The sequence below is a fragment of the Lycium ferocissimum genome, chromosome 9, assembly GCF_029784015.1.
Source record: "Lycium ferocissimum isolate CSIRO_LF1 chromosome 9, AGI_CSIRO_Lferr_CH_V1, whole genome shotgun sequence".
NCBI lineage: Eukaryota > Viridiplantae > Streptophyta > Magnoliopsida > Solanales > Solanaceae > Lycium > Lycium ferocissimum.
This window is the reverse complement of record NC_081350.1, coordinates 44,684,448-44,711,677: the sequence shown is the minus strand read 5'-3', so window position 1 is coordinate 44,711,677 and position 27,230 is coordinate 44,684,448. Positions and strand designations below refer to the sequence as shown.

The window sequence follows — 27,230 nt, the reverse complement described above, 5'->3', positions numbered from 1 at the left end:
AATATTGAAAAGGGTAGCTACTAATGGTAAGAACCTATAATAAGGTAGTTATTTCTGTAAGTTTACCATTTCATAAATCGTTTTTAAACAATGCATTTTTCTAAAATAAAATACATTCGTATACATATGAGTTCTCGGATAAAAATGTTCCAAACGTATTATGCGGATCGAACCGAATAAAGTATGAGTTAAGCATGAATAAAAACGGGACATTTCAAAAACATAATAAGTTTGTATTCCTCAAAACAACATGAATAAAGATGACAACTTTATACTCATTTTCCAAACGAGAACACCACCCTTACATGCAAAAAGGAGGAAATTATTTTACCCGGATATTATAAATCCGAACCTATGTACCTTATATATAAAAGGAACATCTTCAAATTCTCTTCAAAATGATATGCAAGATGATAAGATTTTTTCCGAGAATAAACACTAAATAGATAGTTCATGCAAATACTCATACTTTGAAATTTGAAGGTCAACTGTATAGTACGGATCCTTAATACTGGGGTGCCTAACACTTTTCCCAAGGGATTACCAGAACCCTTACCTAGAACTCTGGATTACGAAGGTTTTTTGACGGTATTTGAATAAACCCTTCACCCCTGATTTTTCTAATTTCCTAAAAATTAGGCAGCGACTCTTTTTCAAAATAACTCCGAAAGAGCACCAACGGGTTTGTAGTAGCCTTTTATGCCTTAACACCGCATAAAAGCGAACCGTTACATACATGAGAAGAGAATAAATATTCAGTACTATGACATATGTCCACGTGGGATAAAAAAAATAGTAGGTTAAAGTGTATAATTTATATAGCTTTTGGTACAAGCAATCATTGTTGTGTTAGTCCCTCTTGGACACTTTTATTAATTCTTAAAGAACTTAAAAATCAAAAGTGAATAAGTAAAAGTACACGGAGGAAATAAATGTGTCAAAAAATTAAAATTGAAGCGCATACGTGTATACATGAGAAGAGAATAAATATTCAGTACTATGGCATATGTGCACGTGGGATAAAAAAGTAGTTGGTGAAAGTGTACAATTTATATAGCTTTTGGTACAAGCATTCGTTGTTGTGTTAGTCCCTCTTGGACACTTTTATATATACTAGCAGTACATGCCTGTGCGATGCACGGGCTGAACATGTCTATTCACTTTAATTAATCAGTCTTTAAGGTTTGTATTTTGAAAATAATTTTTAAAAACATTCTATTTGTTATTATATATAGCAACATATATAAAATGTATTTATGTACCATCGCTTTAGTTATAATTAAAAGATGGAGTTTAAAAATTAAAAAAAATGATGGAATTAAGTCTTTGAGATGGAAAGAGTCGCACTTTTTTCTCATTGTCATGATAATGAAAGTTGTTCATCGATGTGAAAAAGAAAATTAGTAAGAATATGAGGGAAAAAAAATATTTTGATTCTAGATTTTTTTCTTTAATTCTTTAATATCTTATATGTATCTTTTAATGGTTGATATCCATTTCAATTAGCTAGCCGTTCAGATCCAAACATAAGAAACATTATTGTATATATTGGATTTTTTTTAAAAACAAAACTAATAAAATATTTTATTAAATTAATTTAAAAATATATTATAATTTTTTATATTAACAATTATAGATTAAAAAAATTGTTACAAAGAAATCAAAATTAGAAAGATATATGTTATATCGTAAATAACCAAATTTTAATTCCGAAATGAAAATATAAAGTAATACATTTTATAAATGTAAAGAAACAATAATCAGAGACTGCAAAAGAGAGTAAAATAAGTAAAGTATTGATAAAGAAGGAAAACGGGGATAAAAGTCACTCCCTCCCTTCACTTTTACTTGTCCACGTTAGCATATCAAGAAAATGAAAATTTTCTTCTTCTTATTTTACCTTTCACATTAATTAATCATTTTCAAATCATTTTATGAGGCTATTGAGACTATACACCAATAATTATGGATATTATGATAAAATATACACTTCATTTATTAATTCTTAAAAAACATGAAAAGTCAAAAGTGGACAACATGTGTAGGAGAATTAAAATTGAAGCATACGTGTATATATATAGAAGAGAATAAATACTCAAATACTTATGACATATGTTCAAGTGGGATAAAAAAGTAGTTGGTTAAAGTGTATAATTTATATAACTTTTGGCACAAATTTGCATTGCTATTGTTCGTCCTCTCTTCACGTTTAAAGTATTGATAAAGAAGAAAAACAAGGATAAAAGTCACTCCCTCCGTTTACTTTTACTTGTCCACGTTAACATATCAAGAGAAAGAAATTTTTGTTCTTATTATTAATTTTACCCTTCACATTAATTACTTATTTTCAAATCATTTTCGAAGGCTATTGAGACTTACACCAATAAATATGAATATTATGGTAAAATGTATACTCCCTCCATCCCATATTACTTGTAACTTTCGCTTTTGCATGCCCCTTAAGAAATCTTAAATAAAAGATGTATTTTACTATCTTACCCATAACTCTCTCCAATAAATACATTCTAATCAAAATTGACTATTTTCAAGAATATTTATTACTAAGAGTAGATGGAACAAATTTAATTAATTTTATCTTAATTTTGTAAATGAACAAGTAATTTGGACATATATTTTTAGTAATGTGACCAAGTAATATGGGACGGAGAGGATAAAATGGGAAAGATTTAATTAATTTTATCTTGATTTTGTAAATGAACAAGTAATTTGGACATATATTTTTAATAATGTTGAGTACTTCATTTATAAACAAGTAAAAGTGCACGGATGAAATAAATATGTGTCGGAGAATTAAAATTGAAGTGCATACAAATATACATAACGAGAGTTATTATATCCTATGGATGTTAATAACTCATATAAAGTCCAAACCAAAATCATCTCAACACTAATACTAACAAAAGAAATTCAATTTACTACTAGGAATGACAATAATGTTGGATATCTATTATTTAGCTTTGCGTAATTGGTTTAGAGAGTGAAAATACATAACTTAAGTTTTTTTTCTTATCATGTAATTAATACTTATTAGGCGTACTTATTTTAGCATGACTTATAGTCATGTTTTTTTTATTTTTCCCCTCAAAAGTCTTATTTTTTCAATAAGTGCTTATTTTAAAAAGCGAGGTGTTTTGGCCAAGCTTTTGGGAGAAAATAAGTCATTTTGGAGTAGCATGCTAGCTTTTGAAGCTAAAAAAATAGTTTTTGCCCAAAAGCACTTTTTGAAAAGCACTTTTGAGAAAAATACACTTAGAAGCACTTTTAAAAGTTTCTGGGCCAAACACTAATTGTCATTTCAAAAGTACTTTTAAAATTAATTGGCCAAGCACAAACTGCTTTTAGCCAAAAGTATTTTTTGAGAAGTACTTTTGAAAAGTACTTTTCAAAATAAGCTATTTTTATAAGCTTGGCCAAACAGGCTATTAGTATTTTTAGATTATGTTCATTTTCTTTCTGACTTATTAATTAGTAATATTTATTTTAACCGATTTTATTATCTTTTGTTGAATATTTTAATACAATGTCATCACTCTTCTCACATCTTGTGTTATTTTCTTATGAAACACCTTAATTATATAGTTGTATTTTACTAGGACTAAAGAAATATTTGAATTAAAAGTTATATGTTTTGTTTCAAGACTATTCCGGAAAAAAATCCAAAAAACCAGGGGTTGAAAAACCAGAATTTTATTAGTTTGATTTGGTGTATAAATTTAAAAATTCGACGTAATTAATTTGATTTGATATTTAAAAAATCCGAACCAATCCATCCATGTACACTCCTAAATGACGTGTTAAAAAGACACAATTCGAACGACATTCGTGCATTCACCCAATAAATCAATATGCATCATTTGACAAAACGAAATAATATGCCAGATTCAATTGGTAAAATAACTTAATTGTCAAACACACACCATAATTATTATTTGTTCATGAGTTTCTGTCTGAACTATCAGATGTGTGAATTTTATACTTGAACTAAACTATTTATTAAAACACATTTCAATTATCACTTTTTCACGTTTTCTACCCAAACGATTTAGGTAGATGAGATGTGTAATTTAATGAATAGTTGGTGATACTTTCAGTAGAAAACTCGCACACATGATAATTTTGGTAGAAAACTCACGGAAAAAAAAGTCCGTGAGTTACACTTCTAACTTAGTACTCCCTCCGGATAAAAAAAAAGTCCTCTTAGCCTTTTACACACCGTGTAAAAAAATATTAATTCCTAGACAAAATAGATAATTTGATTAAAATATTTCTAATTAAATACGTATTGAGATTTGGTCACTTAACCCTTATTAATAAGATTAATTTTTTCTTAATTTGATAAGTAAACGTTATTTTGAACAAAAAAATTAAGTTTAAATAGACACTCTTTTTAATCGGGAGGAGTAATATTTATAGTTTTCAGTTTCAACCAAATATTATCTAAAAGCCTGGCAAAAGTTCAATGTGAAGTTAAAATTAAATTTCAGATCCAAATTTCGAGGCCAATTTGTTTGCTAGTAGAAAAGCAATTGTCTCAATTAATTATAACTGTAATAATTTAGTGTTACAAAATTGTTGTAAACGTTACGACAAAAAAAGCAAGTTATTAAAAGTAGAGAGAAAAAAAGAGCTTGGTCTTGTAATCTCCGGTTCTCCATTTTTCTTCAACAGAGAGAGATTCAGGTAATTAACACCATCCCAAAAAAAAAAAAAAACCTATTTTTTATCTTTTTCTCTTTTTTTGTTGTTCTTTGTTAAATTTCTTTGTATTGTGTTTGTGGGTTGAGGTTGATTTTCAATTTGCTTATCTTATGGTAAGTTTTTTTTTTTTTTTTTTTTTTTTGAGAACTGTTGTCTCCTTTTTTGAAGCGCACATACTGAAGAGACGAGATTTTTTTTTTTTTTTTTTAATTTTCCTAGCTGAACTATCACCACGTATGTATTAAAATGCGCCTAGCTGAGTAGATAGTGATAGTTCAGGTAGGAAAAGGGAATAACTGATAGTTGGTCTTAGTAAGAAAAGGGAACAACTGATAGTCTGGGGTGTGAAACTCGTGAAAAGTGATAGCCTAGGTGTGTTTTTGACGATTATCTCTTTTGAAAATCTCTTTTTTAACCTACCCATCAGTCACCATAAGCTAGTTATAGTGTCCTTGGATGGGCGCACATGTTTGAGTACCCTTTTGTTTTAGTGGATTTTTGGCTGATGAATCCTTTTTGCTAGTGTAGTTATGTAAGTAAAGAGAGGCTGTTGCTTTAAGTATCTTTGAGATATTTACCTGTTGTGTCATTTGCTCTGTGTACCTTGATATTTTGCTGCAAGTATTTTCTTTTCTATCATGCTTTGATTACACTTGTTTTGATCCAAGGGCCTATCGGAAACATCCTCTCTACCCCACAAAAGTAGGGGTAAGGTCTGCATACATCTTACCCTCCCCCAGACCCCACTTTGTGGGATTATACTGGGTATGTTGTTGTTGTTGATGCCTGGAATTCTGGAATTTTCATTTGGTCGTTAGTTATAGCTATTTGGAAATTATTGAATATTGTTTGGAGTAGTTGGTAAAAAGCTATTGATTGAGGTGGACTTAGCTTAGAACATAACTTAACAACAACAACAACAACAAGAAGCCCAAGATAATCCCATCACGCTGTGGTCCTGGGGAGGGTAGAGTGTACGCGTACCTAACTCCCATCTTGAAAGGTAGGCGGTCTGCTTCCGAAAAGACTTACCAAGAGAGGAAAAGAGAGGAAAACAAGACAAAAGGTCGGGATAGGCCAAGCATATCGAAAACAATATGATAACAACGAATACCAATTGCCGAGAAAGTCATGGCGAACGGTGGGAAGAAAGGAGCATTAACTACTATGATAAATAAGATAATCAAAGTACAACTAACAACAAATATAAGCAAGAATCAAATGTATGAACAAAATGGCAATAATAAACAAACGAGCAACCGCAACTACTATGGTGAAAGTGGTAAGCTACCTAGCCTCAGATCCTAATCCGAGTCCTCCACAACCTTCCTATCTATGCGATGTCCTCCAAGGAAATAAACGTGCCATATCCCGTCTAATCACCTCTCCCCAATACTTTCTCGCCTCCCTTTACTCTCTTCGAAACCATCCATAGCCAACCTCTCACACCTCCGCACCGAGCATCCGTGTCTCTCTTTTCACGCCCAAACCATCAAATCGGCCCCTCGCTTCTCGCATATTGTCCTCTACCGATGCCACTCCCACCTTGTCTCGATATTTTCATTCCTAATTCTATCCCTCCTAGCGTGCCCACACATCCACCGCGCATTCGCATTTCCGCGACTTTCATCATCTCCGAACGTGACATTTCTTGACCGGCCAACACTCCGCTCCGTACAATAAAGCCTCGGCCTAACCACCACTTTGTAGAACTTGCCTTTAAGTTTCGGCACTTTCTTATCACACAAAGACTCCGAGGCGAGTCTCCATTTCATCCACCTCGCACCAATACGACGTGAAACATCGTCGTCGATATCCCCATCTCCCCGTATAATAGACCCAAGATACTTCAAAACTTCCTTTCTTTCGAATGGCTCCGGGTACCAAGCCTCACTTCCTGCCCCCACGCGTACGCCACCGAACCCGCACTCCAAGCATTCCGTCTCGTCCTACTCAATTTAAATCCTTTAGACTCCAACGTCGTCTCCCGGCCCCCTCCGCCTTATCGTTAACTCCGTCGCTAGTCTCGTCAATCGCACTATGTCATCCGCGAACAACATACACCAAGGCACCTTACCTCGTATTTGTCGCGCCAATTTATCCATCACCAAGGCGAATGTAAACGGGCTAAGAGCCGATCCCCGACGCAACCCCATCAACGTGAAGTTGCTCCGAGTCTCCTCCTACCGTCCTTACCCCGGTCTTAGCTCCATCATACATGTCCTTTATCGCTCTAATGTACACCACAAGTACACCTTTAGCCTCCAAGCATCTCCATGACTCTCTCGGGCACCTTGTCGTAGGCCTTTTCTAGGTCAACGAATACCACGCGCAAGTCTCTCTTCGGCTCCCTATGTTGCTCCACCAATCTCCTTACAATATGAATGACTTCTGTAGTCGAGCGCCCGGGCATGAATCCAAACTGGTTTTCTAAAATAGACACACCTCTCCTCACCCTCATTTCCACCATCCTTTCCCACACTTTCATAGTGTGACTTAGCTTGATACCTCTATAGTTGTCGCGAAATTTTCTTTCGAATGTCTCCCCTTGTTTGTACACAACGGAATCATCGTACTCCATCTCCATTCTTCCGCATCTTCGCCGTCTTGAAAATGACATTAAACAACCCAACTACCCACTCCAAGCCTACCCCCGCCTACATTCTTCCAAAATTCCTCGAATCCTCGTCAGTCCTGGGTCGCTCTTCCCCCGCGCATCCTACGAATGTGCCCTCCCTTAACCTCCTCAACCTTTATACTCCTACAATAACCAAAGTCGCGACGCCATCGTAGCTAAGCCGCAAGTCTCCCAACACAATGTCTCTGTCCGCTCCTTCGTTTAAGAGTTCATGAAAGTATGATTGCCATCTCTGTCTAATGCAGGTTTCCTGTACCAACACTTGGTCATCCTCGTCCTTGATACACTTCACTGGATCCAAGTCGCGTGCCTTCCTCTCTCTCGCCTCGGCGAGCGAAACAGCTTCTTATCCCCACCTCTCGTCCTCTAGTTCCGCATAAAGACGTTCAAAGGTCGCCGTCTTAGCCGCCGAAACCGCCAACTTCGCCTCCTTCTTGCCATCTTATACTTTTCCTGTTCGTCCGCTTCTCTTCATCATCCTCGCTATCTACCAACTTCACATACGCTCGCTTTCGTTTGCTTCTACCTTCCTCGGGGACTTCTCCATTCCACCACCAATCCTTCGGTGCCACCACGCGCCTCCGAGACCCCAATACTCTCTCTAGCCGCTTCCCTAATGCAACTGGCCGTCCTATTCCACATACTACTCGCATCCCCTCTACTATCCCACGCTCCCATAGCCATCAACTTCTCCCCCATCTCTAGGGCACTAGACAGAGTCAAACTCCCCCACCTAATCCTCGGTCGGTCATCCACGACCTTTTTCTTCTTCTTCCTTCTTATCTCCAAATCCATCACCAATAGCTTATGTTGGGTCGTAAGATTCTCACTCGGTATGACTCGCAAATTCCACAGAGGCCTTTATCATCTTTTTTTTAAGCAAAAAGTCTATTCAACGCGCCCACCGAGCCTACGAAAGGTTACCAAGTGCTCCTCCTTCTTTGGAAAACCCGAGTTGGCTACCACCAATCCAAAAGCTTTTGCGAAATCTAAGAGAGCGAGCCACCATTCGTTCCCGAAGCCAAATCCTCCACGCACCTCGTCATAACCCCTCGAAATGCGGACAACGTGCCCATTGAAATCTCCTCCTATGAATAACTTCGCAGGCGGTATACTTACCACCGCTTCGTCCAAGTCCTCCCAAAAGCGCCTTTTTACCTCCTCGTCCAAACCCATTTCGCGCGCGTAGGCACTAATAATGTTCAGGCGAACCCTCCAACGACTACCTTAATCGCCATCATCCCGTCGTCGATCCTCCTAACCTCTACCACCGATCTCTAAGCTCACTATCTACTAAGATCCCTACCTCATTCCTATACCTCGACTTGCCCGAGAACCAAAGCTTCGTACCCATCCACATCCTTAGCTTTAGGTCCTACCCATTTAGTCTGCTTGGACACAAGCTATATTAATCCTCTTTTTTTAAGAATCTTAACTAACTCTATGGATTTTCCCGATAAAGTCCCAATATTCCAAGACCCTACTCTCAACCTAGAAGCTCCCTCAACCCCTTAGCCCCCCCAACCCTAGTTCCCGATCCCAACCGAGAACATGACCCTAGTCTACCATCCCTCACCAAAGCCAGTAAAGCAAATATACGCTAGTGAAAGGTTAATCTAAGACAAACGAAGGATCAATAATAGAGCACAAGTTAGCAATAGTCTATAAGCGGAGAAATAGGTATTCAATTAGGCGGAGCAGGCAAAATTTATAAGGCTAAACGACAGGAAATGGGCTATTGGAGGTACCGACTCCAAGTAAGTAAAACCTGTTCACCACCGAGAAATCTCTGTTTGCCGCCGGAAATACTGTTCTCTGCCGGAAAATACTGTTCACCGGCCGGAATCACTGTTCACCGCCAGGAACTGCCGGAAAACTCGAGTACCTGTGCAGAAACTGCCCGGAAACCTACTGGTGGAGGGTTTCCGGTCGCAGTGTAGAAGAGAAAGGAAAAGAGAAAAAAACAAGAAAGGAAGAAGGAAAGAAAAGAGAGAACAGAGGAGAGAGAGAGAGAGAGATCTGGCCGGCCGGAACCAGTGGTGGTGGTCGCCGGTCGCCGGTGGCCGGTTGGGGTGGCTTGGTTGGGGGGTTGGGGGTTGGGGGGGGGGGGGGGGGCTAACTTACCGTTGGAGAGAAGATGAGAGGAGAGAGAAAATGCTAGAGAAAAATTATTCTAAGCCCAGGGTCATATGGGATGATGCTAAGCATCCAATGGAAAATGACATTTCTTGTTGGATTCATCAGATAGCGCAGGAAGGCAATGCAAGTTCAGCTTAGAACATAACTCAAAAGAAGTAAATGATCCATGTGGGTGATACCAACTAGTTGAGGTTAAGGTTTAGTTTTCGTTGTCACACTTACGTTATGTCTAGTGTTTCTCGAGAATTTTTGTCTGATAAGAGATCTGTGAGTTACTGCTCGCAAGGTGGCCCGGACACTACGATTAGAGATCTGTGAGTTAGTACAAGGAAAAATGTGAAATCCAGGAAAACCGTAGTTTGAGGAAATTCCTAAGGATTTAACTTAAGGGGGGATAATGGATTGTCTCTCTTAAATCTTATTAGGAAAAGCTTCTGGCCGCAGTGGAGGTTGCCTTTCCATGTAGCTCAATTTGGATTCCTAAGGTATCGAGAAAGGTGTGGTTTTTTCTTGGTTAGCAGCTAAAGGGATGATATGACGGCTGAGAATCTGAGAAGGAGAATGTCACTTACGTCAGTTGGTGCTTTGTGCGTAAAAGTTCGAATGAAGATGTTGGCCATCTCCTTATACATAGTCCGGCAGTTTTGAGGTTATTTTGTCAGATACTGCGGTGGTTTAGATTATTTTGGGTCATGCCAGGCACCGTGAAAGAAGTAATATTTAGCTTGAGGTGTGGTGAAGGGTGGAGAGAAACAAGGTGTGGATCGTGGCTCTGTTAGTACTCGTGTGGGCCGCGTGGTGAGAAAGAAATAGGAGAGCTTTTGAAGGGCGGAGATGAATTTTGTACAGTTTAAGAGTAGTCTCTTATACCTTATTTCCTTTTGGTGCTCTCATGATATCCCGTTAGTGTAGAAGATTGGGTGACATTTGTGGAAAATCATATTATTTTTTTTTAGGTTTTCCTACTTTTTGGTTTACTTCTTGTATACGGGTGTTTAATGCCCAAACATCAATAATACTTATTAAATAATCAAAGAAATGAGCTTTATTCTTCCATATAGTTTTCCTAGGCCATATGATAGAAGCGAAAGGGGAGCTAGTGAATTTTCGAATAAAAACTTTTTAACAGAAAAGACTCCTCTAGGATGTAGATTTCTACTATATTTACTTTTAAGAGAATAGCAACTTTTACAAGTTTGTCTAGATTCTATTTGCTCACTATATTGAGATGATCTTTTGTAAAATGTGACTAATGGTAACAAGGTGCAAGCCAATGACAGTTTATACTGACAACTGCTTCATAATTATAGTTCTAAGTTCTAACTTTCAGGTGCCTTTATGTGCAAAGCTGATTTTGGTGTTTGCAGGTGCCATTGTTTGATAAAAATTAGCGGACATTTAAGTGGAAGCAGTATGAGTTTCACTGGGCCTTCCATGGGTTCTGGTTAGTTTTATGGTTTGTCTCCGTTTCTTATGGTCAGTGCAGATTGTACTATTTTGTTTTCTTCAATCAGTCAATGGCATGCCAAGGTAGCGTTCCCAAAATGCAACGAAATCCCGGAATCTAGTTTTCTGATTCTGAGGCAGTTTTGTTGGAATACCAATCAAAGAGGCAGTTTTGTTGCAGTATTATTCTCTCAGGGTGTCAATAATGAAATATACTGAATTAAGAAATATGGCCTTACAATACATTTAGAAAAAAGAAAAGGAAAGGTTTTGATTCTAACGGCATGACCAAACTCTTAAATATTCTTAGGGGTCGTTTGGTAGGTAGTCAAAATTATACTGGGATTATAATTCCGGGACTAATTTATCCATATATTGGGATTATTTTATACCATCTAAAAGATGGTATAAAATAATCCCAGTATAAGTGGGATAAGAAGGGATATCCCATCTCTTGGGATGGGATGCATTTTATACCTTGTTTGGTACAAGGTATAAATTTATCCCAGGATAAATTTATACCTTCTACCAAACATGGTACAAAAAATTAGTGCTGGGATATCCCAGCTTATACCATGCACCAAACGACCCCTTACAGTTGCATTTTACTAACTTGCAAATAGATTGGTAAGCAAAGTAAACTTAGTGAACTATTGTTCTTCATTATGTTGATCACAAATGGTGTGGAAACGAGAATGAATAACAGAGAAAAGTATTTTTATAATATCCTCTCGACTCAACTTCATCCAAAGTTTCTTTTCTTTTTCCTTTTTTATTTAGCAAATTTATCACTCATCAAAGAAAAACAGTGTTATTGATCAACTGAAGACGCGCCATTAACGTATTATTTCTCTGTCCCCCCTTCAATAGTTCTAAACTTCTAATATTAGTAACCCTTGTGATGTGCATCTATTACAGTTGCAGGAACTGCTCGAAGGGCATTTGAGTTTGGACAGACTTACGTGGTGAAGCCTAAAGGTAAACACCAGGCAACTATTGTCTGGCTGCATGGCCTTGGGGACAATGGTTCGAGGTAAGCTTGTAACACTTTCCTTTTACTTCTTGCTTCTTTGTTCAAGCTTCATATGTTTCAGTATATATCTGTCTCTCAGTGATCTGCTTGCATGCTGTTGCATCAGGAAAGTTTTGGCATTATTCAACAACTGAAGACATCTAGCCCTCTTAAAAATTGACTTCCTCCAATTCTGTCATGTTAGTTGCGTTGTTCTACCACAGAGACATCATCATAGAGTTACTGCCAAGGATATTTAATATAATGTTTAACATTTATTTAAGTTGATAGTTTGTAAATATTTTTAGTCAAAGGTAAACTTTTTATTTTTAATTACTTTGAATTTTTGAAGATAGATAGAATACTAACCAAGCAATTGCTATAAAAAGATTAACTTTATGTAGATAAAGACATAGATGTGCTAAAATCCTTATTAGAGTAGTCTGCTTTAATTTGACAGATGTATATTAATTATTAAATATTTTTAAGATAATAACTTGGGAAATAAACAGGGAAAGAACTTCAGGAATAATCAACTTGTCAAAGAATACTGTTAATCATGCCAGTTTTCTGTCCGGTGGGACTCACTTGTGAATGTTCTACCTGGAAAAACTTGCTTGCTAAATTGCCAGTCAATAAGTGCCTACTCTTTTTTGCTTTAGTAACAGAAACCCAGTATACCAGAAAAGAAAAAGACGTGACAAATTGACCTGAGTATAGTAGCATGATAAAGAGCAGAAAATGGAAGAAGCGAAATACGTGCAGAGGAGACAAAATTGTATAAGGAGAAAACTAGCCTGAAAACTATAGGTGACCGGTATAGACTTTCCAATGTAGCAGTGTTGATATTGAAGTTATGATTTTTTTTAGTGCTAGATTTTTTTTCCTATCAATATATCCATTACTTGTTAACAAAATAAATATTGAAGTTTGATTTTGCTGCCGAGGCTTTGGTCTAGTGGTAAGAGCGCAACACGTGATATGTAGGTTTGGTGAATGTTACAGGTTCAAACCTTGGTATGGACAAAAATCTGGTATTTAAGTGGAGAAGGGTAGAGGGGCGGGCCCATAGTCCACCGAGTTTCGAACCATGCGCCATGAGCCATAGGGGATTTCTCGGTTATTAAAAAGAAAATATTGAAGCTAGGATTTTCGTTCTGCTTATAATGTTTCCTAAATCTTTCATTAGAGTTGCTCTGACTTATTAAAAATTGAGAGTGAAATAGGTGTTGTCGGGCTTCAAGGTGGTATTGGAAATTTCACTCCTTAGATGAGTAGTCGGTTAAAAAAGTGCTGGACAAAGCATGGGCAGTTTTGCCTTTGGGGGTGGGAAAGGCCTAGAGTTGAAAGGGGCAGTCAATGCAAAAGCTGTAAATGGTGATCTCTGTGTTGAAGTGAGCTCGAAGAAGACGAGACTTTTGAACATTTTATTATTGTTTTATTTATCCATCAAGTATTTATTTACAAAACACACAAGACAGTTTCTATGCACACACACTTTAGGTTTTCATATAGGGTATAGTCGTTCGTTCATTTGCATTCCAAAAATGCTGCCACAACCTGCATGTTTGTAGAAGACCTGGAAACTGTCATTTATTGGGTGGGGAAACATTGAGAATAAAATACCACATGCAAAAGCGAGGGTCAAACTGAGATGATAAAGATTGCAGGACAAATCAAAATTTCAATATTCTAGGTCAAACATGTAATTACCTTCTTTAAAAAGTTGTACGACTGGGGTGTCAAATAACCATAGTCATTTTATAATTTAGGTTACATGGAAGATGTGGAGATTCCCTATGTGTCTTATGTTTCTTGATATTCGATAATTGCCTTTTTATTTCTGTTTTATTTCCTTTTTATCTTCAAATGTGTGGTGTTTCCAGAATATTGAACCTATTGATGTCCTTATGGCTGCCGGGCATTTAAACATCAACCCTCCTTTTCTAGGAATAACTTAATAAGTAATTGATGTTGTGGGATTTAATTCCCTTATACTAGCGGTATACAAAAAGTGGAGAGCCTACGTCAATTTATGGTTCTCTACAAGTTGCAGAGATAATCTCATTGATAGTACTTGAAATCGAAGTTGCTCGGACTCAGGTGCAGGTGTCCGATACGGGTGCGGATCTAGAGGACGGATCCTTCGTGATCTAAATTTTAAGATTCGGGGATACGGATCCCGGTATGGATACGGGTGCGGGGATTCGGCTAAAAATAATTGAAATATCTAAAAATAGAATTATAAAACCTAAATTATGAGATATTATGTGGAAAACTTGAGGAGAAAATATTGATCAAGAGGAGAATCCTGGGAGGGGATAAAAGGAAAATGAGTGACATAGAAATCTCAATATACAAGGTATTCTATTTTCTTTAAGTTCACCTTAGCTTTTGTTTTGATTATAGAAATCATTGGATCTATCCGGAATTTCTTTGTCGATTTTGGTCAAAGTACCCAAAAACGGTTGACCACATCGGGTACGGATCCCACACCCACATCCATGTTGTGTCTACACGGGTGCGGTACCGTAAGTGAAGAGTCCGAGTAACTTAGCTTGAAATTGACTAGAAACACACCAAAAAAAGGGCCTTTATCGATTCAAAACCATTTTCTACTTTTTTAAAGGCTCTCATCTTCCTTCCCTTCCAAATTACCGGCACAAATGCCAAACGAGATACATTTCATGCTCGACATCTTCTGATAGCGTAGCTAAACGTTACATCTTTTGTTGTAGTTGACATTCCCCCCAGCTGGCTTGCATCCTACGATGCAAATAGTAGGTGATTCACGTCTTCTCCGCATTTACACATGTAGCACCAGCTGATGTATGTTATCGTTCTTCTCAAATTTTTGTTTGTGACAATGGCTCCCTTGCTACCAGCTAAGTGAAGAGAACATACCTTCCTCTTCTTTCTTTCTTTCTTTCTTTCTTTTTTTACCATAGGGGCACTCAATATAGAGAACCCCTCCAACAATAGGTGTATGCCACGATTTGCAGCACACACACGATTGTCTTTAGTAAAAGGCGAAAGAATAGTTCACTCTGCGCTCACTGCGTGGCTGCATAGGAATATGGTGTCCTCTTGGAATCCATACTATTATATGCAGGAACATTATGTCCTCTTTTCCTAAGAAGCTTAAGTTGGAAGGACATCACTGAAAATGCCCCTCTTTTGTCATGTAACATTTCCAAGTATCTTGATGTGAAATTCATCTATCATCCAATCATATAGTTTCCTCTAAATGACAAGGCTAAAAAATTCCACCTGTGTTGTATCCTACGAACCTGGTAGATTGTCGTATTTTTTGACTTGATATGCTAAAGATAGTTCAGGTTGTCTCGTTCAGAATCTCTCTCTCTGACCAGTTCCACTTCCTAGCTCACGCTTACAGTTTCCATGGAGCTTCCTACGCCTTCACGATGGTCCTCCATAATTCACATTCATGAGGGAACGTAATAGTTTCATTCCTTCACCTATTCCTGAATGAGGTGCATAGCTGTGGGTACTGCTGCCCTAAAAAAGCCCACGCTATTGTTGCTGAACCTCCAAAGCGCGTTCCCTTCGAGCATTTTGTTGAACACCTTGAGATCTTTCCCTCCAAGCCCGCCACAGCTATTGAGGATGTGGTTATTTTCCAATTCACGAGGTGAAACTTTTTCAGCCCTTTTTACTACTGATTTCCATATTCTGATGCTCGTAGCTACTGTTCCTAATGTGATGATCTTAGCGGTAGTTCCTAATATGGTGCTCTTAGTAGTAGTTCCTATTGTGATGCTTAGCAGTAGGTCACGTTCAGAAGATGAAAGATGCGGAAACGAGATGAATGTGTGGGCATACTAGGAGAGATAGGATTACAAATGAAGATATCCGGAACAAGGTGGGAGTGGCCTCGATGGTGGACAAGATACAGGAAGCGAGACAAAGATGTTTCGGGCATGTGAAGAGGAGGTGCTCGGATGCCCGAATAGGTAGAGGTAGGCGGAAGAAGTATTGGGGAAAGGTGATTAGACAGGACATGATGCAGCTGAAGCTGACCGAGGACACGACCTTCGATAGGAGGTCATGGAGGACACATATTAGGGTAGAGGGTTAGTGAGGTAGTCAGAGTGTTGTATCGCTTATCCTTATCACAGGGCAATATGCAATATCAAAGCTTGAGTCTCCGTGAAATGAACACCTGAAACATATTAACTAACCTTTTATAATTTACTTTTGGTTTTCCTGGCAGCTGGTCCAACCTCTTGGAGACCCTTCCTCTTCCAAATGTAAGGATCCAGATATTACTTTTCGTACTTGAGAGTATCTCTTGTTGATTCTTAATCATGTAAATCTCGTAGTTGTATGCAATTAGAATCCCTTAATAGAATCTGGTATATTTCTCTTTCATCTCCACGCCTTAATCTTTTGTTATTGTGGTAGCTTACCCTGATTTTGCTCATTTTTTATGGTGCAGATTAAATGGATTTGCCCAACTGCCCCCCAACGACCAATAACTTTATTTGGAGGGTTTCCTTCCACTGCCTGTAAGCTTTGTGCTTTTAGATTATGCCCATCCTTTTCCAATGTACATATAAAGTAGAACCAAATATCTTATCCCAGCGTGGCTGTATATTGCACGATGTGTAAAAGGGATAATTCTATTAATTTGCGATTCATCTAAAAGCATTGTCCAATTCGTCATTGAAATTAGTTTAAGTTGGAAGTCATGCTCTGAAGCAGTCGAGTAAAGAAAACATTATTTTTCTCATCTTTTGTAACAGGGTTTGATGTTAATGATCTTTCTGAAAATGCTATTGATGATGATGAGGGTCTGGATGCATCAGCATCATATGTGGCAAGTTTGCTGGCTACAGAGCCCCCTCACAGTAAGTTTCTCCACCTATTATATTAACTTGTGCATTATTATTTAAAGCCCAAACTTCTAAAGCGCATGGCTTCACTCATGAAGCGATAACCCCTTGCGTCAAATCGCTTCAACACTTTAAGTGACAAAGCGATGGCTTTTAGTAACGCTTTACACAATGATGCCGGACTAATAGCTTGTTTGGCCAAGCTTCTGGGAAGTCAAAAGTGCTTTTTTTTTTTTTTGATTAAGCACCGGGTGTCCGAGTCTCTTTGAGCCCCGACTAATCCCGGGGGTGCACAGGCCCTCGGCAAGGAGTTTCCCGCAAGTGCACCACGGGTAATTCAGGGTTTCCCCAGTCCGATGGCCCTCAGAAATTGTTTGCACCCAGCGGGTTTCGAACTTGAGACCTTGAAAGGGAGCACCCCAAGGCTCAAGTCAATTGCCACAAGGCCAACCCTTGAGGGTTGAAGTCAAAAGTGCTTTTGTCCTTTAAAGACAGTGCTTATTTTAGAGAGTTGATGTGTTTGGGGCTAGAAATTGTCTGATGGCTAGACCATCTAGATTTATTAACCATATTGGCCCTGTCGAACAACTATACATGCTAGGGGCTGTCAATTTGCACAACCAACTAATTTCGTATTTCCTGTCCAACATCTCCGGTTCAGATGATCTTTTATATGATTATTAAGCAAGAGTTAATTTCCTTATTTCTATCTTAGTCATCCCATTACTTAGTTGTACTTAGATATCCGCAAAATTAAGCTGTAACATCCGAAAGACATTCAAACGAACTCCATTACGATCAATGTATCTTAGTAACGTCTATAGAATTTATTTTTTAACTCTTCATTATAAAAAGGAAATTCTTTTACTTTGTTATTTTGTGTATTACAGTCAAACTTGGGGTCGGAGGCTTCAGCATGGGCGCAGCAACCTCCCTTTACTCTGCCACTTGCTTCGTCCGTGGGAAGTATGAGAATGGCAACTCGTACGCTGTCAATCTGAGTTCAGCGGTTGGATTAAGTGGCTGGCTTCCCTGTGCAAAGTTCGACTTTTAGCAATCTTGTCTTTTATCATTTCTGAGACATTTGGTATGTTTTTGTGTTTGACTGCCACTATTCTGACAGGACTCTTAGTAGCAAATTAGAAGGGGTGGAGGGGGCTGTAAGCCGTGCTACATCATTGCCCATTCTTCTTTGTCATGGCAAAGGTATTCAGATGCTTCATTTTTCCTACTTGCCTTTTCTCGAAAAAAAGAAAAAAGAGAAAACGTATTTCATTTTTCTGCCTAGTTGGTTTGAACATGTCCGTAAGTTTCTCCTACTCTTAAGTTGTCACTCCCCGCCCCCAGCACCCAACCCTAACCGGTGGGTTGAGGGAGGGGATTTGCTTTATATTTGTTAGTGAAGTCCCTTGCCTTGTGATCTGTCACATTCATGATAAGTACTGATAGTTGCCTAATTTATACCTAAATTTGAAGAATTTTCTTGTCATTTCTCTTTTAATGATCTAAAAACATATCTCTATCTTTGTCCTAACAAAACACAAGCTGTCAGATTCATTTGTTTCAGGGCACCATTATTGATCAATTATCCCAATTGTGTTCATTGGAAGAAGGTTGCAATTGCTCATCAGTGCAAAGCTACATTAGATGGCTGGGGAATCGAGAGCAAATGTTGGGCCTCTAGGGCCCACCATATCCACAAGCTGAGTGTTCTAAAATACATATGAAGTTGGATGTGCGATTGTACACAATACACAAAATTAAACACAATCAAATGGGACAAAGGGTTCAAGTAGAGCATATATATATTTTACTAGATTTCCAAGTACAACTAATCTGCGGATGGGATAAAATGATGGTTGAAGGTACTAATAAGGACGGTAGCATAAAATCACATGGAGGTAAGCTTAGAATCTCTCAGGATGCGAATTTATAGTTAATAACGGAGCACGATGAAATAAGGAATCCATATAGGTGATACCACTACTTATAATTAAAGCTTAGTTGTTGTTACGCTTACATTAGGTTTATCTTCAGGTAAAGATGAGTTTTAGATAGATTAAACAGTTTCAAAAGAAATATGAGATTGAGAAAGGAAAACAATGGCCTTAAGAAATTCATAGGAGGGCAATATAAAAAATATAAAAAATTAAAAAAAAAAATATAAAGAAATTGGTTTTACTTCGTCCTCTACAATATGTAAATCAAAATGCAGAATATTTAATATCTACATGTCTTTCTTGGTTATTCCCTTACTAGAGAGACACACAAACACACACACACGCTCTTTACTTTCCGAGACTCATAAAGAAGGGCGCTCTTTTGATTGATGAAATGAAGTTTTTCCTTCTTGCTGTAACCATTTCCTGAGGATCTAGTCTTTTCTTTTCTATCTTTCATTTTCTCCTTTCCGATAGTATTTGACTATATTCTCTTATGAACAAAGGTGTATTTATGAATTTGCATTTGGATATCAAACGTTAAACGTGCATATCAACATGATAATCTTGCTGCCGTGCTTTTAATAGCAAGGCAGTTTCTGCAAAGAGAGATTTTTGCTTGAAGCCTTTGCATCTTCTCAAGCATAGTTTTTGGGCTGGTATCGGTGCTAGATCTTGATCTACAGTCAAAGCTGATATGTTTATGTTTGATTGACTCAGGAGATGATGTTGTTCCATATAAATTTGGTGAAAAGTCTTCCCAGAAGTTACGTTCATGCGGATTTCAAGATGTGACGTTCAAATCCTACACCGCGTATGTATTTTCTACCTATACTAGTCCGTCCTTGGTACGGAAAATATTACTGAATCTTTTGACTTCTATTTGACAGACTTGGCCACTACACAATCCCAGAGGAGATGGATGAAGTTTGTGCTTGGCTAACTTCAAAGTTGGGTCTTGAGGGGAAATCATAAGTTGCACTTCTATTGGCAACTTTCATATGCACACTTATTGCACAAATATGGAGAATCTGCATTATCACTGTTAAATGTGTTGAAGCACTGAAGATTAGCAGAAACGCGTACTGACTGATTCACCTTCTAATATTGTGTCTTTACATTGTTCAGCAGTCATTTTATGCCTGCTGCTGTATTATCTGATCAAGGGGACAACGATGTTTTGGGTATTTATTTTATACTATTTGATAAGTAAAGACATGATTTACTTTGATTGAATAGCATGCAATTCCTTTTTCACAAGTTATCAAAACAGCAGCCACAAGAAGCCACTATCAGAAAACAAACAGATATGCATCCGGGGATATCAATTTTATGGCACATTACAAGTTTTTTTTCAGTCATATAGCCCCCCTTTTCACAGGAGATCAGTAAATAAAACATAGGTTTCCACAGGAGGATTAGTCAATAAAATACAAAAGATTTTTGTGCGATCATTTTTTTCTATTCAAATTGCAACTGATTAAGGAGGTCATTTCCTCTGTGTTATCTGGAACTAAAATAACTGTCAGGTCTCTCATTTTTCACAAATACTGGACTGTTGCATCTTCCAAACTCAGAATGTTTACATGGATATTTGTGAGAGACCTCTAGCAAAGGCGTAGCTCAACATATCACAATCCTGTCACTTTAACTAATACATCTTGCACACTAAAGAAAGCTTAATAACTAAAAGGAAGAGACGTGAAAATCAATGAACTAGTAATTCATAGAGCAAATGGACAATTTGAGCAGTGGCTGCATTGGACGAGTCGACAGCCTTTAATAAACCAATAATACATATTGAATCCCCCTGCAAGTACTTCAATCCAGCCTCATTCAGTCAACATGTTTCACCTTTGGACCTCCCTTATAAAAGCCACTTCACGACTTCCAACAGGAGGCGATAACAAGTGCTTATCTTGATCTCCGTCATCGCTTTCAGTTGGTTCATGGAGTGTTGTAGATGACATTGACCCACTCCCATCTTCTTCTGATAAAAAGAAAAGTGTCTTGTTATTGAATGAACATATAATATGGGAGATCATAACTGTTATTCAAGCAGTTCTAAAAGTGAAGAACGAAAAAAAGTGACAAGGTCTATGGATCCGAAGTGAAAAGCGAGAAGGGAAAGGCACACTTCTTTGAAGTGAAGTGCACAATTCACGACATTAAAAAATACTCCCTCCATCCAATTTTAACTGTCACTTTAGCTCTTTCGCTGCCCCATTAAGGGAAACAATAGATAGATGGTATAGTTTACAAAGTTATCATATGTTTTTTGAAAATTGAGCATTATTAAAAAGAACTACTTCTTTAATGTTAAGGTATATAGTTGAAAATAATTGCCAACTTTAGTCAAAGAGTTGGGTTCGTGGCAATTGACTTGAGCCTTGGGGTGCTCCTTTCAAGGTCTCAAGTTCGAAGCCCCGCCGGGTGCAAACAATTTCGAGGGCCATCGATCGGGGAAAAATTAACCGTGGTGCACTTGCGGGAAACTCCTTGCCGAGGGCTCGTGCACCCCTGGGATTAGTCGGGGCTCAAAGAGACTCGGACACCCGGTGCTTAATCAAAATAATTGCCAACTTTAGTCTTGAATTCCTAAAGTGACAATTATTTTGAGCTAAAACGACAATTAAAATGGGACGGAGGGAGTACCGATTTAGTTCTAGAATGATCAATTTGCAATTAAAATAACTATTTGCAGTTTCCAATGTAATACAGATACTAATGCAACCCCTAAAAGATGAGATTGAAGGAACTGGCCACCACACTTCTGGAATCACTTTCCATGTCATTGACTGAAGCGCAAACTTTCACGAAGCACGTGGCTTCATCTGTAAAGTAATAACCCCTTGCTTCGCTCGTTTCATCATTTTAAGTAACGAAACGATGGATTTATTAACACTGATTCGCGGAATAGCTATTGCATTTTCTATTTATCATTACAAGGATATGGATTATGTCACCTGTACAATGATGGTACTCAGGAAGCTGTTTAACAGTTGTCACTTGGAGGCTCTCAGGAAGAAGACAACTGCAGAAAGCACCTGAAATTAAAAATAATCAACACTTTTTAAGACTCATGTCATCCACTCACCATAAATGGCAATTGCATTGGGAGTTTATTGAAACATGAAAGGGACGCAGACGATCAGGGACGGAGGCAGAGGGGTACAATTGAACCCCCTTCATTGAAAAATTATACTATGTAACAACAACAAACTCAGTGTAATCCACAAGTAGAGAGTAGAGTGTACGCAGACCTTACCCCTATGTTGAGAAGGTAGAGAGGCTGTTTCCTATAGGCCCTCGGCTCAAGGAAAAAATTACACTATGCAAATAGGGCAAAAATGATTTTTTTTTTTTTTTTTTTTTTTTTTTTTTTGCATATATAAGTTGTTGAATCCCCTTGGCATAATAATTTATTTTTGGGATTCCTTTATTTGAATTGCTGGCTCCGCCACTGCCTAAGACTTATGGTAACATGTAAAATTTATAACCAGCAAAACCTCTTTGTTCAGCAAAAAGGATTTAAAGTCACTAGTGAAGATCAGTAAGAAACCTCACATCCATTAAGTAGAGAGACTATATATCTTTTTGACAAACAACCCAAAAGGAGAATACAGTTTTCCCCTCCTTATATCGGTTCTACTTATCCTGGAGAAGTTTAACTCCATCAGATCACATAAACAACTTGATGAGATCATAATCATATACGTCAAGCGCTTAATCCTCACAAAAGTCGATTAGAGCAGATAACAACATTAAGACGAGCTTTTAAGATGCACCAAAATAAAGAGGCTGGGGAAAATGTTTCATTTTTTTTGTAACCGTGATGTCCGGGCCGGCTTGCGCGCACCTAGACTAATTCCGCGGGGCACCTGCTGCCTCCCGCCAGCACAGGTATCGGGTAACTCTATCCCCTAAGGCTTGGACATATCGGAAGAAATCACCTATTGTGCTTGCCTCCGCTGAGAATTCAACCTCAGATCTCATGGTTCTCCACCCAATTCATTGATCACCAGGCCACACCCTTGGTTGCAAAGAGGCTTAGGATTGTGCCTTCTACAAATCTCAGAATTACTAATAATTGCCACACACACATAGATATCCAAGGTAGATCATATACCTAAGTGCTCGCTGTGGTTATATCATATATGCCAATATATCACAATGAAACAATGAATCTGGACAAAAAACAGACAAAACTAGAGGAAAATGAATTCGGTGACTCAAATGTACGTACCAGCCCTGGCAAGCCGATTTATCCATCCAGGAATCCCTTTCCCTGTTAGTCTTTGTGCTATGTCATCTGTGAAGTGGTTACAGTTCTTGGAGATGAGGTGATAGGTGTCCCCGTGATATTCAGAAGCCACATTCTCAAGAAATGCTTGAAATTCAGAAGGAGGCATTTTAATACGACCCAATGGAACGGAACATCTGTAGATGAAACCAGGACAGCTCTTAGGTTCCACTTCAAACACGCCACTTATTGGAAAGTCATGCGCTCCATATCCGTATTCCATGCCATGGACTGGAAATTTTGCATTCAAACTCCAATCAACAAGAGGTAATTTAATATGCTATATCGAAAAGTTTTATATGAATGTATTCAGCATGTATTAGTTATAAATCGTATACTTCACATACAAGAGAACCTAAAAAGTTTATCCGTGTTGACATTTTTCTTGTTTTCTCTTGAAAATAACATACCCAGTGAAAGAATTAAGTTGTGTTGATGACAAATAAGTGCACAAATTTTCCTCAAGTAATTTGACCAGTTTGATATTCATCTTATCATAGTAGACACCACTATGGGTTTTTATGCACTTCCTTGCAAAATTACAACGTAAAATTCTTATGGCTCCAAATTTTGAAGGTGACGGTTTCAGTTCATAACCTCCTATCATCAAACAAGCCATCCTAAGATAACGTAAAAGCTCAAAGATGCCATTACCGTACAGAAAGAGCACCATTTCTCTGGCATTTCATGAGGATGAAACATTATGAGTAAATCTTAAGGTGGACTTTCGTTTCTATTCTTTTTCGTTTGTGATTTTGATCGTGGGGACCGGATGCGAAGAGAGAGGAAAGTCCACCTAGTCCTCAGAAGCTTAAAGAAATGACATGGTGGAGGAGAATGGGTCCAATGCAGGAAAGAAGTATATGGATACCCATTATATGGATAATATGGATATTCAAATTATCAATACCCATTTGTCTGCTTCTTATTTTTCATGAGTTATTGCTTTTATTGCAGTCTAAGCTTATTTTGGCTTTTAGCTTGTGCTCTCATCTGACTATTTCTGAAACCATGGATAATATGAATACGGATATTATGGATATATCTATTATCCGTCAGTTAACCCATTTCTTATCCGTGTTAAATATAGGCAGGTCGAATATTTTATCCGTTTTTGCTTAACCCGTTTTTGACCGCCCATATCCGATCCGACCGGCCCGTTTACCACTCCTAAGAATGACCCTCAACAGTTCAACAATTCAGAAAATTGTAGGGAGGAATGAAAAGAGAAGCGCCAAACAAGTAAAACATAAGAGATGAGGCTGAGATGGTTCAGGCATGTGAAGAGGAGGGATGCAGTGGCACCAGTAAGGAGGTGAGAGTTTGGCTATAGTAGGTTTTAGGAGAGGTAGAGGCACGCCAAAGAAAAACTGGGGGAGGTGATCCGATAGGACATGACACATCTTCAGCAGGTAGCCGTGTGTTGTAGCACTTTTACGAGACAGAGGCAGGGGCTAGTCTCCTCTTTATTTAGTAGTCTTACCTAGTATTCACATAATATCTTATTCTTCATTTTTACTACTACCTGTTACTTCGATAGCTTTGTTTATCTTGTTATTTTGCTGTCATAATTTTCTTTTCTGTCCTGCTTTGATTATATTTCTTCGGAGCCGAGGGTCTATCGGAAAAAACCTCTCTACCCCACAAAGATAGGGGTAAGGTCAGCGTACATGTTACCCTCCCCAGACATATGTTGTTGTTGTTGTAGCATCTCAATGTAGCTACCTTACATGGAAAGGAAAAAAACAGATAACACTAAAATGGGAGTCTCGCAATTGATTGCTCACAGTGAGTACACACCAAAACTTTAAATGATAATGAGCAATAGCATCTTTCATATAACATAGAAGAATTGATATCCACTAAAATGATTTTTCCCCATTATACATGGATTCTGGTAAACTGTTGTTTATTCTAAAACGCCCCATGTGCTTCTTAGTTAGCAAGCAACTAATCTTCATAAGCTACTCATTTTACTCTTACCTCTTTGTCAAAAAGGAAAAAGAAAAATGCCAGCATCCATTTAAGTATGACCTTTGCAACATTTATGAATTATCACTTCACGCTTATCCCTTAAGTTGTCGAGGGTCAACCTGAAACAACCTCTCTACCTCCCAAGGTCCTGTAAGGTCTATGTACACTCTCCCCTCCTTAGACCTCACTTATGAAATTACACTGGGTATGTTGTTGTTGTTGTTATTGCTGCTTATCCCTTAAGTTGATAATCACTCAATACCATGCATATTACAGAACCCCCATTTATCTTATACATCTATGCAGATCTACAAGCCTTTGTCTTTTGGCCCAACAACAACATACCCAGTGAAATCCCAAAAAGTGAGGTCTGGGGAGGGGGGATGGTAAAGTGTATGCAGACCTTACCCCTACCTTGGGAGGTAGAGAGGCTGTTTCCGGTAGACCCTCGGCATAAGGACAAGCAATTCAAAGCAGTATGAAAATGAAAATAACGAATGCGAATAAGCGATGATAAAGCAGTCTGAAAAAAGGAGCAGGAGCTACCATAGATAAAAAAGATAATCAAAGTACTTTTGGTCCAACAGCAAAGAAAGTAATATCAAAGTAATCACATCTGATACAAGAAAGATCAGAAGTGCACTTAATTTAAATCACTCTCAAATAAATATTCTTGATAACGAAAGCCAGCCTCACATTTTTTCACTTTCTCTCTCCTTTGCATCTTCAGGGCTTAGGGTTTTGCACCTAAGTTCCATCGAGATTTTCATTGTATCGATAAGAAAAACTCCTCCTCAAACAGAGATAGATCGGGCAATTTTAAGCCGGTGGATGCAAAGTTCTCAATGCACCTACTACTACAGTGACAATTGAGTCAACCTTAAATCTAAACATATAAAATCCAACCATGACCTTAACACTGAATAACAAAAGTTTCCACATTTAATAACATAAGTTATCACAGGAAGCAAAACAAGATTAAGATACTTTTAACATTTTCATCCAATAACTCCAAATTCAAGATCAAACAAACAGAAAAGCATCTTACTAATAAATCCAAACACTCCCTTACTCTTTAACAACCAACCCCACAACAAATTCTTGTCTTTTTAAGGATATGATGGTAAAGCCTAACCCCCCCCAACCCCAAACCCCCCTAAGTGTCTGCTATACCTCATTTTTCAGCAACCCCAAAACAACATCCCAATAAAATATCAAGATTCTGATAACAATAAGCAAATCAAAGAAAAAAATATCTAATTTCACACCATATTATAAAAATAAAAATAAAAAAACTATTTTTTTCCAAAATTATCAATCTTTTTTTTGTTACCTTCAATACCAGAATGAAAGATTCCAAAGCCAAACCAAACAGTATACTGATTTGCAGGTGTAAGATCATACACATTTAATATAACTGGTGACTCATAATTATTAGTTGCATTATCATCAGGCTTTGATGTGCTTTCTTCTCCCATTTGCTCTTTTTTTTCTTTTTCTTTTTTTTGAAATTTTTGTGGAAAGGGAAATCTGGGATTAGTAAAAAGATTGTTTTTTTGGGTCCATTTTGTAAAATAAAGGCAAATAGCCTTTGAGAGTTTTTTTTTTCTTTTTTTTTTCTGGAGATTGAATTTGTGATTCTTGATTTTCTCTCTCAGGCAAAGAGAAAAAAAGGTTTGAACTTGGAAAATGAAAATTGTGATTAGGGGTAAAATGGGGATGTACTTAGAGTCTGCCTAGATTGCTGCTATTTGCAAAATTTGTTTTCTTGATTAAACAAAAACCACCAATAAATCATGTGGATGGGGTATGTTGTGGGCCTTCACCCTCTTTTGAATTCTCTTCAAAAAAAAAAAAAAAAAGAGAGAGAGAGAGAGAAAGAGGGGGGAAGAAAAAAGGGAAAAGTAAATGGTGTGACCACAGGAGAAAAAGGGGTCCAAAAAGGCTCCATTTTGAGCAAATGACCCGACTTGGTCGTTCGGCCCAAATTAATGTCAAACGCTAGCCCAACAGCTTATTTACTACTGAAAAAAAAAAAGACTTTTTGTGCCGACTTTAATTGCTACAAAAGAGCGAAAAGTCGTCACTAAAAGTTCGCTACAAAAAGAATAGGAAGATCAAAAATTCGCCACTAAAGATCGACGAAAAAAATTCATATTAGCCTTCAAAAATATCCCAAAACATGTATAATATGTGTATAATT

General features: G+C 37.7%; 2 protein-coding genes and 1 non-coding gene across 5 annotated transcripts; 1 reads left to right on the top strand and 2 right to left on the bottom strand.

Moving 5' to 3' along the window:
- Positions 1 to 4,614: 4,614 nt before the first annotated feature.
- On the top strand, positions 4,615 to 19,935 carry LOC132031032 (uncharacterized). 2 transcript variants are annotated; one of them, XM_059420873.1, is made up of 10 exons: positions 4,615 to 4,701; positions 10,864 to 10,940; positions 11,861 to 11,975; positions 16,189 to 16,225; positions 16,414 to 16,483; positions 16,721 to 16,825; positions 17,701 to 17,851; positions 17,934 to 18,016; positions 19,471 to 19,564; positions 19,641 to 19,935. In XM_059420873.1, the coding sequence occupies exons 2-10, from the start codon at positions 10,910 to 10,912 to the stop codon at positions 19,723 to 19,725; spliced, it is 771 nt and encodes a 256-aa protein (XP_059276856.1). In that variant the 5' UTR covers positions 4,615 to 4,701; positions 10,864 to 10,909; the 3' UTR covers positions 19,726 to 19,935. The 2 variants fall into 2 exon arrangements, with proteins under 2 accessions (XP_059276856.1, XP_059276857.1); XM_059420874.1 differs by lacking the exon at positions 4,615 to 4,701 and adding an exon at positions 4,808 to 4,832.
- Positions 14,904 to 15,020, bottom strand: LOC132032210 (U5 spliceosomal RNA). The gene has a single exon (XR_009408362.1). It is a non-coding gene; the product is annotated as a U5 spliceosomal RNA (small nuclear RNA).
- A 107-nt stretch (positions 19,936 to 20,042) lies between the features above and the next one.
- LOC132031031 (deSI-like protein At4g17486) lies at positions 20,043 to 26,728 on the bottom strand. 2 transcript variants are annotated; one of them, XM_059420871.1, is made up of 4 exons: positions 26,361 to 26,722; positions 22,997 to 23,284; positions 21,717 to 21,797; positions 20,043 to 20,740 (listed from the first exon to the last, which is right to left on the bottom strand). In XM_059420871.1, exons 1-4 carry the CDS (start codon positions 26,503 to 26,505, stop codon positions 20,601 to 20,603), a joined length of 654 nt encoding a protein of 217 aa, XP_059276854.1. In that variant the 5' UTR covers positions 26,506 to 26,722; the 3' UTR covers positions 20,043 to 20,600. The 2 variants fall into 2 exon arrangements, with proteins under 2 accessions (XP_059276854.1, XP_059276855.1); XM_059420872.1 differs by lacking the exon at positions 21,717 to 21,797 and having other exon boundaries at positions 26,361 to 26,728.
- Positions 26,729 to 27,230: the final 502 nt, after the last annotated feature.

What these genes read in the sequence shown, in the direction of transcription:
- LOC132031032 (XM_059420873.1), top strand. Translation starts at nt 10,910, where the DNA reads ATGAGTTTCACTGGGCCTTCCATGGGTTCTG. An exon ending in AGGGTTTCCTTCCACTGCCT is followed by an intron (nt 16,484 to 16,720) that starts GTAAGCTTTGTG and finishes CTTTTGTAACAG; the next exon opens with GGTTTGATGTTAATGATCTT. An exon ending in GGCTACAGAGCCCCCTCACA is followed by an intron (nt 16,826 to 17,700) that starts GTAAGTTTCTCC and finishes TGTGTATTACAG; the next exon opens with TCAAACTTGGGGTCGGAGGC.
- LOC132031031 (XM_059420871.1), bottom strand. Translation starts at nt 26,505, where the DNA reads ATGGGAGAAGAAAGCACATCAAAGCCTGATGATAATGCAACTAATAAT. An exon ending in CTTTCATTCTGGTATTGAAG is followed by an intron (nt 23,285 to 26,360) that starts GTAACAAAAAAA and finishes CAAAATTTCCAG; the next exon opens with TCCATGGCATGGAATACGGA. An exon ending in AAATCGGCTTGCCAGGGCTG is followed by an intron (nt 21,798 to 22,996) that starts GTACGTACATTT and finishes TTTTAATTTCAG; the next exon opens with GTGCTTTCTGCAGTTGTCTT.